At 36.6% G+C, this 21,506-nt stretch overlaps 1 protein-coding gene across 2 annotated transcripts in view; it reads left to right on the top strand.

The window, feature by feature from the left end:
- Positions 1–21,506, top strand: part of osbp2b (oxysterol binding protein 2b) — a 133,037-nt gene that overhangs the window by 15,940 nt on the left and 95,591 nt on the right. Inside the window, exons 2-3 of one of the 2 annotated variants that reach the window (XM_056457746.1) lie at positions 17,435–17,643; positions 19,581–19,622. In XM_056457746.1, the coding sequence (XP_056313721.1) occupies positions 17,435–17,643; positions 19,581–19,622 (251 nt within the window). The remainder of the gene's footprint in view (positions 1–17,434; positions 17,644–19,580; positions 19,623–21,506) is intronic. The other variant, XM_056457747.1, reaches the window with a different exon arrangement.

Below are 21,506 nucleotides of genomic sequence, written 5' to 3'. Positions count from 1 at the left end.
GATTCTAAATGTGTATGTATTTTTAAATGATGGATATTATCTGGATATTGTTGGAAATGGGTTGATATGGTGTTTGCTAAAGGCCCTGATAAACAGCTATGGAAAAAATTATGACCAGTTGTTATTTGTCAGGTTTTTTGGGGGGTGTACTGTATTTAGGGGTATTACAGTGTTTGATTAAAATGTTTATATTTGTTTTATTTTATATAAGTCTAATTAAATTTCTTCTAAATTCCAAGTAAAATGTTATTTAAAGCATTTTATTTTATTATTTAATTTTTTTTTTGCAATTACAGTTGATCACAATAGCTAATGATTTCATTTGTGTTTTGAATTTGAGCAATTGTCACATTCTTCTCTATATGAAAATGTATTTATTTCAAATGTAGAACAAATGTTATCGTTATTGGGCAGAACTATTCATTGTAAATCCAGAGGACCTGAGAATTGCCAAGTGTTCTCTTTTTCATAGGGAAGGAACTGGTTAGATATATATTAATAATAACAAAATCAGGCCAAAAACAAAGTTTTGTTTCATGTTAGTTTGCCAGAGCAGCTTGCTAGAGAAAACGTTCTGGCTGGTAGACACTGGTTGTTAACTGGCTGGTGTCATTGGTTTTTGCCAATTTGTTTGGTGTGGCTCAGCTCTGTGGCTGCAATAATGGGATTCAGTGAATCGTTTATTTATATTATTTGCTTAAAATGGAAAAATTGTTTAAAAACTAAGCAAGTGACTGCTATATACTGCTATATAGCAGTGCGATATGGCTGTATATCGGCACTAATGGGAGGCATGCATTGGCACGAGGCCACAGGCCAACAGTTGGACGGCGAGAGTCTCAAAAATACTTTTGTATGAGGAACTGCTTTCTTCTGCCACTTATTTACATCTGCAGCTTAAGTCAGAACAGCAGAAACGGTTGCTACTTCACAAACGTAACTTTAGAGCTAGTATTTGAATGATTCTCTAGCATAATATCTAAAGTGATGACAAAACAGGGGATTTTGCTCACATTTTAATATTGTAAGGCTGAACGGCATGAAATGCCATCAGTCTAGAGGCATTTCCCAGTATTTCTGTTGCAATCGGGAGATGAAAATAATTATTCCAGAAAAAGTTAAAACAAAGCAAACACTACCAGATTGCTATGGTATAAATACACCACTACAAAACACAAAAGAGAAAGATGGATTTACAATGTCATTTACCTGTTTTATAATAATTTGGTCAGCTGTAATTTGAAATATGAAAATAAAACACTGAGTTTTTCTCCCCTAAGGACTAACAGTCTTTGCTCTGCTCAGTATGACAGAATGATGGCTGCCGATCTCTGAAATTATAAATATTTAAAATAGACACTATCCTTATAAATACACTGCATAGTTGCAATCTAAACAACTACATTCTTGCCTAAAAAAGCCTCAAAAGTTTGTCAAACTGTAGTGAGTTTATTGATCTGTTGTCACTCTTTGAGTGGAGTAATACACAAGAAAAGTGCTGTTTTATATATATATATATATATATATATATATATATATATATATATATATATATATATATATATATATATATATATATATATATATATATATATATATATATATATATATATATATATATATATATATATATATATATGGATATATATATGGATATATATATGGATGATAAAATAATTGTTTTAATGTATTTCTATATGTGACCCTAGACCACAAAAAAATTGCATTTAATAGCAAAAATAGCTCAAAAGATTTTCTCAATATTTCAATTTTTCTGAACGCTCATAATCTAAATTTGGTAATATTTATATCTCAGCCAAATATCATCAGGTCCTAACAAATTATACATCAGTCTGCGTATATAATTATTTATATATATATTTATTTTTAAAATTCTGCATACTGCCTCTTTAATACAGCGCTTAGCATAAATGAGTACATCCCTAATTTTGAATTAATATTTTCTATAGGATGCTTTACATTAGTCAGCACCAAAGCCAAAACTGTAACTAATTCTGCAAAAAAAAAATTAAGATCACAGTCCAAAAATTTGTACAGCCAAATTATTATGTTGGGGGAAAAGATTAAAACTATTTTAATAAACAGGAAAAGATTAAGAGAAACATTTATTCATTTTTGTTGGCTTAGTCCCTTTATTATTCTGGGGTTGCAACAGCCGAATGAACCGCCAACTTATCCAGCATATGTTTTATGCAGCGGATGCCCTTCCAGCTGCAACCCATACATGGGAAACACCCATACACTCTTGCATTTACACAATACACTACTGCCAATTTAGCTTACTCAATTCACCTATACCACATGTCTTTGGACTGTGGGAGAAACCGGAGCACCCAGAGGAAACCCATGCAAACATGGGGAGAACATGCAAACTCTACACAGAAATGCCAACTGACCCAGCCGGAGCTCGAACCAGTGACCTACTTTCTGTGAGGCGATCATGCTACCCATTGCGCCGTCATAATGCCCAAAATAAATGAGCAATTCCATACAAATGTCAACCTTGCTATAAATAAAATTAGGTTGTCGCCAAAATATCAAAACCATTTGTGTTATTTGTATAAGTTAGTATTTTACAGTGCTTCAAAAATGTCTCTGTTAATGTTTTCAAACAATTATATTTGATTTACCAAAATCACACGAGTGCCAATTTCACATCTGACACATCCGTAACAAAGAGATGTCACATCCATAATGGAGCTTTCTTTCTCATAAATGCAAAAAATGTCAAATAAAATAAAATCAATAATTTTTATTCTATAGAGAGCAAACTCCTATTCTTTTGATTAGCATTGTTTCTTTTGGGTTGTGCAGTTTAATTCACAGAATTTCTACAAAGTATGTGGTAGACCGTAAACTCGGCAACTTTTTTGTCACATGCATAACGCATGCTTATTTTCCTCATTTGAAATATAAAAATTGTTTACAGATTGATATTTTTCTGATCCTTTAACTCTGTGGTTAGTTGTTTTGGAAAATGTAAATCGATGTTTCAATATAATGTTAACATATTCTTTCTTTGTGAATTTTTGTTTTGAGATTTTACTGCAAATGTCACATCCACAACGCTGGAATTGCTCATATACAGTTTAGTGGATTTTTTTTTAGTTTGTAATTTTTTTTTTTTTGCAAAAGCTCCTTTGACTTTAAATGTAATATATTTTTATTTCTAAAGATGTTAGAATGTTAATGAATATATCTGTTTAATAATTCAAAATGTATTGCTAGATTCACTGAGAAATTGATAAAAATATTGATTTTGAAAAGGGGGTGTGCTCATTTATGCTAAACTCTGTACATTCAGAAGCTAAATTGTGTGAATTTTTATTTCATGTCGACTGAACAGTGACCGCAAAATTTATCATGCTAACTTAGGCCATAAAAAATCTGCCAAAACATGAAAGCAGTATTTGGTCATTTACAAAATATGTACAACAATAAAACAGCAATATAAAAACAATAATGACTATTAGCCAAATGTTTTGTTTTTATTTTTGCATCTTATTTTTTCCCTGACAACGCCTGACCTTCTTTTGCAATAAGTGAAAATGCTCCATTCTGCTGGGAAAATGTGGTCACATGATCTACGAGGAGGCTGTGTTCCTCAAGGGTTTATGGGAGGTTAACCAAGAGCAGGGTGTTTTAGAATGTCATTCATAGCCTTTGCACAATGTGTGCACTGACACTTGCACACTTCCTTCAGTTATTTGTGCTGCTATGGGTAGTTTATGCCAAGGAATCATCTTTTGCTGAGTGTGTGGTTTTTCTCATGCATGTGAGAATAGGGTTTTTGAACCCTTATGCAAAGAGCAACATTTATTCTGCTTTTGTATGGCACTGGGAGAGTTGATCATCAAACATATGGGGAAACAATCAAACAAAAAGTGCTCAGGGGTAGCTTTAATAATGTGTCGGTGCTCTTTGGGGAAGATATTCATCAGAATAAACAGCAAAAAATCAGTTCAGGGCACTCGAAAAATGAAAAGTGACAGATTTTGTACCTTTATTTAATTTTAGTTTAAAACAGCGTTTTAGAATGAAAACGATCCACATCCACACTGGCTTTTCACCTAGTGTTTCTAAACAGATCTACGTCCACACTACACCGTTGAAAACACACATCACGTGACCACACACACACTCTGGCTTGCGCTGCAGCATATGCGTGTGTCTGAGCTCCAGGCAGTCAGCTGGTGCTTTGAGCACAGAACCCCAGGTGAGAGCAGCACACATCGGTTCATCAAGAATCTACCGCTGAATCGAATCTCACTATACACTAGTTGTCAAATGTGATATTTAATTCATCTTGTTGTCTATATCTAATGACATATTCCTCGACTTTGGTCTTTTGAATCTATTACTTGTTCTCAGGTAACGTGTTTTGGCTGAGCGCAAAGAGAAGTTAATATATTAATTAATGGAACCACGTACACTGATTCTGCATATTGACTGATTGCTTGCCTTTATTTCCTATATTGTATAAACTTATTGCTTGTTATATTTCATAATGGCCATTACTGATTAATAAAACTGATATTTAGCAAAAGAGAATGAAGAAAATGAAAGGAGTCATTATGTTATAGGCTCCGGTTTGTTATAAATATGCATACAGTGAAGATGACGCTCATATACCGTAAATATGTAGCTACACAATGCCTCAACATTTTTAGTGTCTGTTAAGTTAATCTCAAAACTGGCAGTTTTAGAGTGCCGAAAACAGAGCATAGTGAACACGATAAAGAGGCCATTTTCATTTGAAGATGCTGCTGCTCCGTGTCAGTGTGGATGGATCTGATTGGGGCTTTTCCTCAATATTAAGTGCACACAATTCAGTCTTGCATCTTTCCTTTTAAGTTCAGACTTCGCAAGTTTGACATGAAAAACAAACTCCCGAGGACACATCAAGTGAATCTTCAAAGAGAAGAGTGTACTTTATAACCTCATTCACATCACCCTGGCTACGTTGTTTCACTATCTTAACAATAAAATGAAAACATGATATAAAGAACTCTGGGGTAGTGTGGATGGAAGGTGTAACTGTAGCAAAACCTATGCGTTTTTAAACTAAAATGTATTAGTGTAAACGGGGCCTGAGTGTGAAGAATCATGTGAATCAATTTCGGCTTTGAGTCATTCAGTCAAATCAAAATGTCTTTTCGACTGCATAATTTAATTGATGATTAATTCAAAGCAGATTTATTTGGGAAGAAAACACCATAGTGTCACTCAGAAACACAAACCTTTTACTCTGGCTTTGCTTGGAACTATTTCTTTTTTGGCGAAACAGAAACAAAATATAATTTCTTGAATTCTAAAATTAGACTCATTAATGATTAACTTATATCTTACCTATACATTTTTAGATGATTTGATCATGCAGGGAATGCTATTGGCCTTTTTTCCCTCCTGCAAAGTGAGTGACTGTCAGGATCAAAAATTATTCCAAGCCCCACAAAGATTCATTTTCAAAGATTTAATGTTTTTTCAGCAAAGAAATAATACAGAAGAAACACAAGAGGTTCCATTCTGGTTGCTCAAAGGACAGACCTTCAAGGCCAGTTTATATACAGGCATACAAACAGATGATGAGGCATTGTCTTTAATCATTGCTCTAAACTATTTGTTTGGTAGAATCAAAAACTCAATTCTTTGTCAGCATAATATTCCTGCAACTGGCACACTCAAAACATTCAACTGAATAAAAACTACAGTTGAGCATGGAATTATATCTAGAAGCACATACATTTATAACATTAAATTCAGGTTCCTTTAAAAGTATAGATATATAAAAAAAGAAATTAATAAAATGTATTTATCTAACACTGACATAGTTAATAATGTCAGCTCGCACATTGTTAAAGAAAGTAAATTGCCCAACCCCAAATGACAGCATGTAAATAAATATCTGAGACTGTCTTTTATTAATATCACAATCTTATTTCATTTCTTCTACTTCTTTTAAAACCTCTTTCTCTTTGGATGAATTTTCATAAATGTTATCTGCTATTTCTGCTGTTGCATCATTCTCCCGTACCCTTTTCTGAGTCTTCAGTCTGCCTCTTTCCATTCTCTATCTTTCTCTCTCTCTGCAGTTTAACGGCATATCTCTGCCTCTCTCCCTTTGCTCTGCATGGTAGTTTCTTACTCTGGCTTCATGTTCTCAGTTCTGACCCACTTACTGCCATTTGCGTCTAGTCTGTCCCCTGCAGGGTGGGTGAAGCTAATTTAAGATCTCTGCTTTCCCCCCTTCATACTTATTCCTCCTCCCAACTTTCTCTCCCGTTCTCCTGTCTGCTTGTGTTCTGGAAGAGTTTGAGTATAAGATCTCAGCTCTGGAGGGGTTGGTTTGTCTTGTTGGGGTGAATATGGTAATTGATGTTTGGTGCGTGAGCTGAAAGTGTATTTCTCCCTCTCTCTACTGACTTGGTCACCTGAGTTTGATTCAGCCAATTACTTGGTTTGCTTGAGTGTCAGACCATCAGAATGTCTGATCTTTCATCACACATGATTGAGGCACTATAGTGTCATGTATATGGAAAAGAAAGTCTTTTTTTCCTCATTGTCCAGTTTTTATCAAGTTACTCACTGTACCTCAATAAACTCCCCACTGCAAGGGTTTCAGGGCATGTACGATGGATACAACTCGAGCCACTGCTGAACCTTTATTGCGTTCACATACACAATGTTCATCCACAAAATAGACAGCCTAAATACTGACGTTACACTAGTCTGTCAAACTTCGACATCCTTCCTCATTTAATCAACAGTTGCTAGTAGCTAGCTAGGTTATAAACTGGCAAGTGAACCGACCCCAAGCAATAACTAACTGAGGAAAAACGAAACTTGCGTCTTAATTTATACACAGACACAACCTATTGGCTAGAAACGGTAATACACATCTCCAGAATCAGAATCAGAATTATGACATGTATGAAAATATAACATAAATGTGCCTGTATTTAAACTAACATGGAAAATATACATACTTATATTTATTCTTCAAATACTCTGAAGCATAATAACATCTATTGTTAATAATATACATATTATAAACAATACTGACACATACTGGAAAGTCTTACACTCATACTTGCTCAGTTTCCTTCATTCAATCATTCATTCATTTATTCATACATCCATTTTCCTTCGGTTTAGGCACTTTATTCATCAGGGGTCGCCACAGCAGAGTAAACCGCCAACTTATCCAGTATATGTTTTACACAGCGGATGCCCTTCCAGCCGCAATCCATTACTGGGAAACACCCATACACTCTCGCATTCTCACATATACACTACGAACAATTTAGCTTATTCAATTCACCTACAGCGCATGTCTGTACCGAAACCAGTCCGGAGCACCCGGAGGAAACCTACGCCAACACGGGGAGAACATGCAAACTCCACACAGAAATGCCAACTGACCCAGCCAGTGCTCGAACCAGCGACCTTCTTTCTGTGAGGCGACAGAGATAAGCACTGAGCCACCGTGCAACCACTTGCTCAGTCTCATCACTTTCAAAGTAGAGCTCATTTAAATTATTGTTCTATCTATAGATATTTCTAAGTACACAGCCCCCAGCATATATGATCTTTTAACATGTCCTATGCTTAAGGCCTTTAACTTAAAACATTGCCTGTGACTGGCTGTAAATATCTTTATTGGCCATGAAATTTTATGTCCATTATGTAATAGAAAGATAAATGAACAAAGGGGTTGACAACACATCTAATTGTGATTTAGTTTTTTATTAAAAACAAAGAAAGAAAGACTGTTTAATCATTAATCATCAAGTAATTATTATTATTATTTTTTTTTTAAACTCAGGGAAACTTCTCTTTTGAAACTGGTCAGTAACACTTTTCCAACGGCTAAGCTCTGGCAGAGAACTAATTTTATACTCTACACAGACTGAATAAAAACATTTGCAACTGTTGTTTCTAAATTATTTTTGAACTTCCCGGTGTTGGGTTGCAGCTGGAAGGGCATCCGCTGCGTAAAACATATGCTGGATAAGTTGGCGGTTCATTCCGCTGTGGCAACTCCTGATGAATAAAGGGACTAAGCCGCAAAGATAATGAATGAACTTAGCACTCAGGTTTATTGTGGAGTTTAAGGGGCCATGAAACCCCCCTCTTTCAGTTCAGGTCTACCTCAGATTTTTTTCAAAAATATGCTCCAGTATGGGCGTGGAGCACTCCAAGCAAAGGGAGGAATGGGCATGGCCGGCAGAGCAAGGGAAAAAGAGGGGAGCGAACAACTGTTGTCAGTTGTCTTACAAAATGATACACAAACCGTGAGGAGACCCATGATTTTATAGTTTACAAAGTTAAAATACAAAGAAATAAACAGTAAGTAATTTAATGTCCTGCTACATATGTTATTCATAATTTCATATACACAGAACCACAATTTGTTATATCATCTAAAGATAAAGTTTATATAAACACTATAAATGAGGAGGACTTTCTTTCCTCCTCAATCCCCGGGTCTGAATGCAGATACAGTGGATAGCAGTCCAGCAGGTTTCTTGCCATGTCTATTTCAACCATTAGCCCTGCCGGTAATCTGGAGGATTTTAAACATACTAGTGAACACAGCAAAAGGGAAATAGGTATTTCTCCTGACAAAAATGCTTGCTGCAAACCAACAGCTTTGCTGTATCGGCCCTGACAGCATCGCAGGGAAAAACATGCAACAAACCCCGTGGATCATGGAAACAAACACATACGACCCATGCCATAAAGCCCTTCATAAAGCACGTGTTCTCATGAATAATTAAGAAGCAGGGTCTTCTCATAGGATAAGAAAACTCCACTATGAATAATAATGAAAAAACTCCACTAGTAGATGCGTACTACATCACCGATTTTGTTCCTGCACCAAAAATTATTTTAAACCCGGAAGATGAAATTAGCTGACAAAAGTTCAAAATTACCCAGTTTTCCACACGGTTAAAGCTGACAGGTGCTAACATTGTCTTAACTGATGCTCAACACACACAAATCTGTTACAATTTTTAAAAAAGTACTCTCGGATGTCCTGAATCTTTAAGCCATGTTCAGATTACACAATTCTGTCTAGATTCTGGTAAATTTTGTAAATGACAAATGGGCGTCAGGATGCAAGATTCAATATTTGCTTCTTTTGTTGCGTGTCATATTTTTACCCACAACATTTCAGGATTTTCTTTAGACAAAATCGCGCATCTATTGACATATTTGTCGTAACCAACAAAATAAAAAATTGTGCAATCTGAAGAGATTTAATGGGCCTACATTATTCTCTGCACCATTACACCAGCAGCAGCAGCCTGAGCTGAGCTATTCTTTACCACCAAATGACCTGAACATCACACCAAGATTCATCAGACCAGGCAAACTTTTTCAATCTTCTTTTGTTCAGTTTTTGCGAGCCCGTGCAATTTTTTGTTTTTATCTGACAGGCTGCAATAATAACAGAATGAAGAATGCTGCTCACTGGATATTTCTCTTTTTTTTACACCATTCTCTCTTAACCCAAGAAATGGTTGTGTAGAAACTCCAGCACATCAGCAGTTTGTGAAATACTCATACCAGCCTGTCTGGCACCAACAACCATGCCATTTTTAGTTAGGCCTGTCACAATATCTTTTTTGTTGTTGTAGAATATATTGCACCGAAATATATTGCGATAAACAATATTATTGTCTAAGACCATTTAATGCCACTCATTATATATAATGCCAGAATGACAATATAATATCATCACCAGTGTTGGGGAAAGTTACCTTTGAAACTAATGCATTACAATATTGAGTTACTCCCCAAAAAAGTAACTGGTTGAGTTACTTACCTGTAGTTACTTTTTAGGGTAAGTAATGCATTACGCTACATTTGAGTTACTTTTGCATTACTTTCTATTACCTGACTGAGGCCTGATCTCTTTCAGAACTTGTTTGTTTTTTTAATAAATAACTTCTGCAATTAACAATGCTGTTTAACCTACAACTACATTTACCTTCATAAAAATACATCAAAAATAATATTTTAGGATAATGTTATCTGAGAACTTTCTGACCTCAAGAACTTTACATGCCGTATATACAGATTATTGAAAGTTTAAAGCAGGGGCGGATTTAGGCATGGGCACTATAGGCGATTGCCCAGGGCAGCATCTTGCTGGGGGCGGCACGGAGAGACAAAAAAAAAGGCTCCCTAGTAAAAGCATTGAGATACGATTTACTTTAGGTAAGTGTGTTTAGAGTGTTTTAGAGTAAATTTAGAGTGGCAATCCCAGAATAAAGACGTTAGGGGCCATTCACATTTGGCATCTTTTGCACACACAAGTTTGTTGTTCTCTATGTGTAACTGAAACATTCATTCATTCATTCATTTTCTTTTTGGCTCAGTCCCTTCTTCAATCTGGGGTCGCCACAGCGGAATGAACCGCCAACTTATCCAGCATAAGTTTTACGCAGTGGATGCCCTTCCAGCTGCCACCCATCACTGCGACACCCTCATACACTCTCATTCAAACACATACACTCCAGACAATTTAGCCTACCCAATTCACCTGTACCACATGTCTTTGGACTGTGGGGGAAACCGGAGCACCCGGAGGAATCCCACGCAAACATGGGAAGAGCATGCAAACTCCACACAGAAACGCCAACTGACCCAGCTGAGGCTCGAACCAGCGACCTTCTTGCTGTGAGGTGAACATGCTACCCACTGCGCCACCATGCAGCCGCAACCGAAACAATGCTGGTGAAAGCAAACTGATGCATGCGCGTAGAAAACCATTCCTGCATGCCTCATGCGCTCCTGTGTGAATCCCAGTTGTTTGCAAACACATCGATAAAGTACACCGCTCATGCGCTGTGAAACCAGAGTAACAGTCTTTTGTGCTGAGGTGTCGGCACACAGCGAGTTTTGTAAGTCGACAAAACTTAAGTTTATGTAATATGATGGTGATGATGATGATGTTACTTTCACTATGCATGGCTATAAAGCAAAAAAGAGGGATAAAGAGTCAGGGAGGTAAGACTTCATAACATTAATTCTCGTCCATGAGTCGGGTCTAATACAACAGATAATTCTATAAAACATATTTATTTTTATTGTATTCTATAGAATTGTCATAATAATCATGCAAAAGATTTCTTAAGTGATCTTAGCCTATCACTCCAGTTGTTACGTTATTTTCCAGTAACATTTAGGATTGATTTCTGTCACTTATTTAGAATAATAATTGTATAATAATAATAATAAATATAAAAAAAATTGTTATATTTATTGAAAAAGAAATATTGCAATATAAAGGAGGGCGGGGTGGCGTTGTTGTAAGGCAGGGCTATTCAATTGGCGGACCGCGGGCCGAATTTGTTCGGGCCCTCCAATTAGGGTGACCATGACATCAAAAATAAATTTAGTTTAGTCGAATAACGGCCGCTATAGTTATGAAGTGACGTGCGTCTGTTCAATACAGCATGAGCTGCAGCAGAGCACGAGTCACCTGACATTAAGCGAGCAGTCAGCAGTCGAAAACATTTGGATATGTTTGTAGAAAAGACCTTTTGTACAATGCACTGATATCGGGGATGCAACGATTAGCCGATTTCACTATCAACTGCTTTTTTTTTTCGTCACGGTTAATTATCACCAAAGGCTTCTCAACGATTATTCATATTTGAAATTATTATTTTTTTTATTCAAATGGCCAAATTCTGTGCTGGCCTGTTTTTTATTTACCTATATGCATCAGTTTTTAATTTAAAACAAGTTTTAATAGATTTCTAAAAAAAAAAAATGTAATGATAGATGACAATAAATTTGTATTTTAAAAATAAGCATCTCTTTAATAGTTCTTTATTTTAAATTTTCATTAGTTATAAAACTGTAATATAAAACTTACAGTTTGAATGCATAGTTGTAAATAAACATATTTAACTTTAACTTAAAATAGTATGGTAAGCAATTTGACAAAATGGTAGGAAATATTTTTGGTACATCAAAAAGTGTGGTTATGATAACCAACCGACAAGCTAATCCAGCAAAAAATTTGTTCTTAATATCTTAAATGTAATATTTATACCTCATTATTAAATAGAAAATCCGGCAAATACCTGCAAAAAGGTTCAGTTTTTCAGAAAAAATAGCCACCCCTTTCCATAAGCTGGCTATAAGCCTCATAGTGTAATGTTAAAAGAATATTTATTAACTGATAAAGAGAGTTTAATAAAAACTTCCGTTTATTTTAGCCATAGTGCAAACGAAACATGTCTCATATATCAGTATTATGCCTATACTCAGGCTGTATTTTTTCTGAAAAACTGTTTCAACGGAAATTAGACATGCTACTTTAAGATATTAAAGAACTGGCAGGGATCATATAGGGACTTTTACATTTAGCTTTTTATTCTGCAGTTAGTTTTCAGGCCATATTTTTCACATTATTCACTATATCAGTCTGCTTTAACGATAGACTGTGCGATAAAGCGAGGAAAAAACTCGAGCATTACCGGCATTATCATGATGGACTCATTCAGTAGTGAACTTGTGTTGATGTAACTTACACTTTTTGCTGAAAAAACCTAATGACTTCCTTTTTTTTTGCTGCCACCATCATCGCTTGTGTGCGTCACCCAACACATCTTATTTTTTCACGGGAAAAAAAAACAATCCACTGCATTTGGTGCTGCTTGTATCTAAACGCAGCCACTCCACCTCACATGACAGCAGGGAAAGGCACAGCCAATCAAAATGTCCATATGTGTTTTGGGGGTAGGAGGACTTGAGGAGAGAATGTCATTTAACCCTTACTGCATGTCTAAGCTAACATTAACAGCGCAATTTTTTTTATTTAAATTATTGGTGGGGACAGATTTCAATGCTCGGTGGATATTGGTGGGGACACGTCCCCTCCGTCCACCCTAAATCAACGCCCCTGGTAGTACCTACACGAGTAGTATGCAAATTCGGATGCAGCTTTTGAACAAGTGTAGAGCTTCTCAAAGTTTCTTTGAGGGTCAGAGCTTTAACATTCCATTAGAGATGTGCAACAGATACTGGGTAACCAGAGCAGTAACACACACACACACACACACACACACACACACACACAGAGAGGGAGAGAGAAATGTTTCTATTTTTCTTTGACTCTTCATGCTTTTTACTGTCTCATTTCCTCACTTTCACTCTTTCGCTCAACTTTTCGGGCTTTCTCTTTCTGTGGGTTAGCAAAGCTACAGTGGCGTGACAGTTTGAATCAGTGTTTCATAAGCAGCTGGGTGAGGAATCTCTGTCTTTCTCAGGCTGTTTTGTGAGGCTGTAGGCTTTTGTTAGGCTTGGTTAAATTAGAGCTCCTCGGAGTGACAGACTCACAAGAGACTCCAGGATTCTTTCAGGCTTGAGATATTTCACACAGATATTACAAAAGACCAGCCACCTTCACCCAGACTGTCTGTCTGTCTGTCTGTCCCTGGCATTCGATTGTCAGGGACAGACAGATATGGCTCTACACTTAAGTTTATTCTAGTGTTCTTCTGTTCGTTCTGTTGTTCTAATATTCTATTCTACTGTTCTTTACTTTGTGGCACGGTGGGTCAGTGGTTAGCACTGTCACCTCACAGCAAGCAGGTCACTGGTTCGAGTCCCGGCTGGGCCAGTTGGCATTTCTGTGTGGAGTTTGCCTGTTCTCCCTGTGTTGGCGTAGGTTTCCCCATGCGCTATAGGTGAATTGAATAAGCTAAATTGGTCGTAGTGTATTGGTGTGTGTGAATGTGAGAGTGTATGGGTGTTTCCCAGTACTGGTTTGCAGCTGAAAGGGCATCCACTCCATAAAACATATGCTAGAATAGTTAGCAGTTCACTCCACTGTGGTGACCCCTGATAAATAAGAAACTAACCCAAAGAAAAATGAATGAATGAATGTTCTGTGCTTTTGTAAGTTTGTCTGTCTGTTGTTCTGTCCACATACAATGAATATTAAGGTTGTTGATATGATGTCTAATATTCCAACTGAAGACTTTTTAAAAGGGGTGGGCAAAAATTAATCTTGATTAATCGCATCCAAAATAAAAGTTTGTTTTGACAAAATTTAAATTTGTGTACTGTGTATATTTATAATGTATGTACAAACACATACATGCATGAATATATTTGAGAAAAGCTTTGTTTTGTTTAGATATTGATTATATATGTGAATATGATACAAATTATATATAAATTTAAGTATCTGAATTGTCACAAAATGTAATGTATGTGTATAAAAATTAATTGTTTTGAATTTGTATAATTTTGTTTCTATCACTTATACCTATTATATATATTAGACACACATATATATTATGTCAAAACAAACTTTTATTTTGGATGTGATTAATTGTGATAAATCCTTGCCCATCAGTTCTTTTACTAAAGTTAAATACATGTAATAAATATGGGCTCATATTAATCAAGAAGAATGACAAGCAATGTTTGCCATTTTAAATCCACTGACTCTTATTTGTCAACTATATAATTTTACACAAGTAAATATTAAAATGTTAAAAGAAAGAATGAAATTATTATTGTAATCAGAATGCCTATTTATGTTGATATTCTTAAAGTGGAACTCTTTTTGCTAATTGGTCTTCTAATGATCATATAGAGACTCTTATGAAGCCTTTCTGATTACTGTAATTGAGTAGTTTTTTTCTCAGGAATTGTAATTTACTCAGTAGTTGTAAAAATGTGTACGTTTACTTTCCATTGAGTACATCTTTAGTGCAGTATCGGTGCTTTTACTACACTACTTGTCTATGGGGATTAGAAAAATCAGTCCTGTGATTCCTGTCCGCATAAAGATAAATCGCATCATAATGAACTGCCTCAAGACATGGTCGATAATATGTTTATAATTGCAGCAAACTGTTTGGAACAATGAAAAGTGTCCAAAAAGATATCCAAAATCTTTACACGCATTGACCCAGAGACTGTTTAGATGCATGTCACTGATGAGAAGATGACGGATGTTTACTGTATGATGACCGAAGTGGCCTTAAACACCCATGAAGCATAGGACGTCAACATGACGTCAGATTGACGTTGTACCCCAACGTCGTGGGGACATTGTATTTTGTTTGGAAATGAAAACCTGGACATCAGAACTCAACATCAGGCAGAAGTCAATGTCCAACATCCAACCTAAAATCAACCAAATATCAACGTCTACTGATGTTGCAGTTTGATGTTGTGTGGACGTTACTACTATGATGTCTATCAGATGTTGTATTTTGATTGCCAAATCTGATAGATAAATAAATAAAATCTGACAATATCTGACAACGTCAAATCTGACAATATGACGTTGGTTTAAGATGTTTGCTCGACGTTGGATTTTGGTCACTTTCTAACACAACCTAAAATCAACCAAATATCAAAGTTATTTGACATTGTACATCATTTGACAAAATAACATTGTCCTCAGACACTGGCTAGACATTGAATTTTGGTCACCTGACATCACAAGCTAAATCTAACCTAATATTAACGTCTTATGATGTTGTGTGCCTGCTGGCCAATAACTAATTGCACTACAGGATGTTACGTTTGCACACATCCACAAATGACATGTAAATGCATCAGCTTTTTACTGCACAATACTCACTACTCACTATTCTTAAAGGGCACCTAGGTTAGCCCTTTTTTCAGATTTAATATAAGTGTTTTGCGTCTCCAGAATGTGTTTGTAAAGTTTCAGCTCAAAACACCCATCAGATTTTTATTATACCTTTTAAATTCCTATTTATACATTTCTTCACTGGGTGGCGGTTTTGGTGTACTGCTCCTTTAAGGCCAGTCCTCCCCGCCCACTGTTTCTACGTGCCTTTCTGCGTGCCTTAATCTCCTCCCTCGGCTGCGTCAAACAACAGACAGACTTAAAGGAAGCAGATCTCACATAGCGTTTGTGGGAAATACTACAGTAAGAACTTTACCAATGAGTATTTATTGTGCAGTTGCATGGCAGGGTCACACAAAGTTCACGCGCGCACCCACACACCGCAGCAGACACACACACACACACACGCACGCACACACACACACACACACACACACACACACACGCACACACGCACACAGACAGACAGAGCGGCCGTTTAGCTTTGCACTCTTTTTGCATGCAAATATGACAGGATACAAGTTAATCTCCTTTGCTGTATGGATATCTGTTATGTTAATGTACAAAATAAACCTGATTTAACGTCCACAAACCGGTATTGAAGCGTCTTCCTTTATAATTGTTCTGACACGCGACTGTACTGATGAAGTAAAGCTGAAGTGAATCGTTGTAAAGTGAATCATTGTAAAGTGAATCGTTGTAAAGTGAATCTGTTTTAAAACATTTTAAACTTGTGAAACTCACTCTTGATCACGTTTGATGATGATTTATGATCCTAGCGAACTGAACAGACCTTTTATTCCCGGTTGCTTTGCGCTCGTCCTCTCTTGTTGATATGATTATACTCATGACTACCGGGACATGTTAATACGTGCAGCTGTCAATCAATTCGGTTGGCGGGGGGACCGCACTCCTACGTAAAGTTGCGGTCGATCTGAAAACCGCTCCAATTGGTCCACCGTTTTTAAGTTGCTAAATTGAAAAAAAGGACTGGGTGTGTTTATATCACCCCAATATGACGGTCTATACACCATACATGCACATATGTCTGTCCAAACAGCTTGAAAAGTAGATTTTGTACCATAGGTGCCCTTTAAGTACTTTTGAAAGGTCTACTTTTTACTCGTACTTTGAATATTATTTACAACAGATACTTTTACTCTACTTGCACTACATTTTTAGTCAAGTAATGGTACTTTTACTGAAGTGGTGTTGTAGAAAAGAATGCATAGAGAAATAAACTCTTTTTCTTGCTAAAGGAGTGCTGTGTTTCCATTAGGATAGGCCTCAGTAGTTTGCTTTGCTGTTGTCCTGTCTCTGTCAGGGTTTACATCACACTGTTCTCTCTCTCTCTGACTGACACTGGCTGGATTGTTTGAGTGTTGTTGTTTGGTCAGCTGACACACAATAGCCATGTTAAACTCCATTCTCTGTCCACTCAGTATGCAGCTTTTGTAGTAATGTAACGCTCGCAGGGGCTCAGGGTTTCTGTCTCTTACACATGACAGATCAATGTTGATTTACCTCATTTATTCACAAGCTAACCTACATTTAAGGTGTTTTGATATATTTGTAAAACTGGAAGTTATTGTTGTTGAAATATAGCATTTTTAACCACTTTTTCTTTTTTCTCCTTCTTATCATTTGTGATTTTGTTTTCTTTACCATGTTGTCATTATTTCACTATGTACTGTATTAACACCTACTTCTCATTTCCTGTCTGCCCTTCATGTTTTGTTTTTGTTTCTTCTTTTTTCCTGTTGCTTATGGCAGGACGCAGGCAGAGATGGCCCATACGTGTCGCGGCACTATCAACCTTGCCACTGCGCACATCGACACCGAAGACGCCTGCAATATTGTTCTGAGCAGTGGAGGGCGCACTTACCATCTGAAAGCCAGCACAGAGGTGGAGAGGCAGAGATGGGTCACAGCGCTGGAGCTTGCCAAGGCCAAAGCCATCCGCATGATGAACGATCAGTCCGGTAAGACTCCAGTTTTGAGATGGTTTTTTTTGTCTAATAAAATGTATTATTTCAATTAAGCAAAAGTTATTTTGGAAGTTTAAAGTTGGTGAGAAATCAAAATTTACAATGTTCATTTTGCTACCGCACATTATTACTCTTTAGGTCAGGGGTGTCAAACTAGTTTCTAGAGGGCTGCAGCCCTGCACAGTTTAGTTCCAACCCTGCTTCAACACACTGAACTGTGCGATTCAGCAGTGCGATGACTCAATTAGTTTGATCAGGTGTGTTTAATTGGGGTTAAGTTAAACTATGCAGAGCTGCGGCCCTCCAGGAACTGAGTTTGACACAAGTTAATCCACAAAGAAAAAAAGTTTGTTTTGGTAATCAAAAGTCAAATCATTTTCGTCCATGTTTGTAGTTGTGGTGCTTATTTGTTGATGTTAGTTTAACGGCTTCAGCCACAATATTTTTAACCACGCTCCTCTTACTGTTAGTTTGCTATGAGGGAATGATGCACAAAAAGAAAGCCCCGCCCCCCGCTCAATATTCCCTTTCAGTTGTAAGTGCATCAGCATACTGAAATACACACTTTATTAGGTACACCTGTCCAACTGCTCGTTAACGCAAATTTCTAATCAACCAATCCCATGGCAGCAACTCAATGCATTTAGGCTTGTAGACATGGTCAAGATGATCTGCTGCAGTTCAAACCGAGCATCGGAATGAGGAAGAAAGGTGATTTAAGTGACTTTGAACGTGGCATGGTTGTTGGTGCCAGATGGGCTGGACTGAGTATTTCAGAAACTGCTTCTTGACTGGGATTTTCAAGCACAAGCATCTCTAGGGTTTACAGAGAATGGTCTCAATAAGAGAAAATATCCAGTGAGCGGCAGTTCTGTGGGCCTAAATGCCTTGCTGATACCAGAGGTCAAAGGAGAATGGCCAGACTGGTTCGAGCTGATAGAAAGGCAACAGTAACTCAAATAACCACTCGTTATAACTGAGGTATGCAAAAGAACATCTTTGAATGCACAACAAGTCCAACCTTGAGGCAGATGGGCTACAGCAGCAGAAGACCACACCGGGTGCCACTCCTGTCAGCTAAGAACAAGAAACTGAGGCTACAATTCACACAGGCTCACCAAAATTGGACAATAGAAGATTGGAGAAACGTTGCCTGGTCTGATGAGTCTTGATTTCTGCTGTGACATTCAGATGGTAGGGTCAGAATTTGGTGTCAACAACATGTAAGCCTGGATCCATCCTGCCCTTTATCAACGGTTCAGGCTGGTGGTGGTGGTTGTTTAATGGTGCGGTGGATATTTTCTTGGCACACTTTGGGCCTAATTGATCATGTCCATCCCTTTATGACCACATCTTTTGATGGCTACTTCCAGCAGGATAACACGCCATCTTATAAAGTGCAAATCATCTCAGACTGATTTGTTGAACATGACAAAGAGTTCTCTGTACTCAAATGGCCTCCACAGTCACTAGAACTCAATGCAATAGAGCAGCTTTGGCATGTCATGGAAAGGGAGATTCGCATCATGGATGTGCAGCAGACAAATTTGCAGCCACTGCGTGATGCTATCATGGCAATATGGACCAAAATTTCTTAGGACACTAAGGATTAAGGCAGTTTTGAAGGCAAAAGTGGGTCCAGCACGGTACTAGTAAGGTGTACCTAATAAAGTAGCCGGAGAGTAAGAGACAGTAGCTTAAACTTCAAGGGGACTTTCAATTGAATATTTTGATTTGAATAAATCATCTATATTGTAATCACACCTGTCATAGTCTCTACTGTTTAATTATTTGAACATTCTTGGAATAATTATGTCATAACTCATAATAAATCTGCTTTTCAAAGCAACTCACTCATTAGGCATTTTCACAATGTGGCATATTTTCATGTGGTTTTAAAGGTTTTAAATAGGAAATGTTTGTGCTTTTAGACAATGGCCACACAGCCTCGCTAACACACTGTTATCCGTCTGGTAAGGTGACTGTAATTCTTACAGAGGATTTGCATCATGTTTGCAGGGTTGGTGTGTAATTCAGAGTGAATTCAAGTTGTTTGCAAGAAAATGTAGGGCTCAACAATGAGGAACTACTCTTTTTTTTATTTTATTTTAATGGCTTGGTTTGGTACTTGAATTGTACTTGCCCTGCCACTGGTCTCCATCAAAAAGAATAATAAAAATAAATAAGTAAAAATGTATATTTTAAGTTTTGTTTACAGTTTTTATGTCTTAATGTCTATTACAAACTCAATCATGGACATATCATCAGAAATTTTAATTAATAATATATAAAAAATATATTATTAAAAATATTTACTCAAAAAGAGCTGGTTCTTAAACATCTACAGTTGAAGTCAGAATTATTAGCCCCCCTTTAATTTTTTTTTTTTCTTTTTTAAATATTTCCCAAATGATGTTTAACAAAGCAAGGAAATTTTCACAGTATGTCTGATAATATTTTTTTTTTCTGGAGAAAGTCGTATTTGTTTTATTTCAGCTAGAATAAAAGAAGTATTTTAATTTTAAAAGCCATTTTAATGTCAAAGTTATTAGCCCCTTTAAGCTATATTTTTTTCAATAGTCTACAGAACAAACCATCATCATAAAAAAACTTGCCTAATCACCATAACCTGCCCAGTTAACCTAATTAACCTAGTTAAGCCTTTTAATGTCACTTTAAGCTGTATAGAAGTGTCTTGAAAAACATCAGGTAAAATATTATTTACTGTCATCATGACAAAGATAAAATAAATCAGTTATTAGAAATGAGTTATTAAAACTATTATGTTTAGAAATGTGTTGAAAAATCTTCTCTCTGATAAACAGATATTGAGGAAAAAAATAAACATGGGGCTGATAATTCAGGGGGGCTAATAATTCTGACTTTAACTGTATACTGTACCTCTAACAGTTATGAATTCACAGATGCACTTACAAAATGTATCATGTATCTCTGACAATGTATCATAAATTACAAGACAGTTTGTATGTAAGTCTTTGTGAGAATCCGACACAGGCCTCATGGGACAATAGACAGCTCTGTCAGCTGGTATCAAAACATCATGCTGTTGTTCAGGCAATCCTCTATTGTTGAGCCCTGGAATGATTGCATTTGGGCTGCACAGGGTCAGAGATGTTGTTTTGCAGGGTTTGTTTGGTTTGCTCTCTCTGATGTGGGTCAGTGCTTGGCTTCAGACAAGTCAAATATTTCTATCCGTTGAACATGAATGGGTGGTATTAACCTTTGGCTTGAATCAAAACATAGATCTGTTCAAAAGAATCATTAATTGAATGCTATACCAGGCTAGATGGTGCCTTTGGTTTTGAGGACTGCATGGAGCATGATTTTATGGCTTATGTTTATATGTAACAGCACTATTCAGAATTTTGGATTTCATTGTTGGCTTCCGAACTTGTTTACATGCACTGCAAGACTCCCGCTATTTACTACTGAGGGATGAATTTGAACAGTTTGATGACAGCATTCGTTAATCAAAAACTTCAAGTGCAAATGTGATCAATGTGATATGAATTAAATAGTTTTGACAGATTCTCTTATTTAGAATCAGATCAATATTCATATTATTGCAGTCAGTGCAAGTACAGCAGTATCTTCTATTTTACAGCTCTCTTTTGTTTCTGAAAGACAAATATGAGAAGTCATTTTTTCCTTCATTAGAGCTATTGCCGCATGTTTTTTCAGATACAACGAAAATGATCAGTATAGGTTTGATTTTCATTAAAGTTATTGCCCATTTTACAAAGTGTGGCAATTTAACAATATGCAATCATACACATCTCAGGTGTCCCCAGAATATCTCTGTGAAGATTCAGTTCAAAATACCTCATGCATTTATT

The sequence above is a fragment of the Danio aesculapii genome, chromosome 5 (genome assembly GCF_903798145.1).
Source record: "Danio aesculapii chromosome 5, fDanAes4.1, whole genome shotgun sequence".
Taxonomy (NCBI): domain Eukaryota; kingdom Metazoa; phylum Chordata; class Actinopteri; order Cypriniformes; family Danionidae; genus Danio; species Danio aesculapii.
Note: the sequence above shows the minus strand (reverse complement) of the source record. Positions and strands in the feature narration are given on the sequence as shown.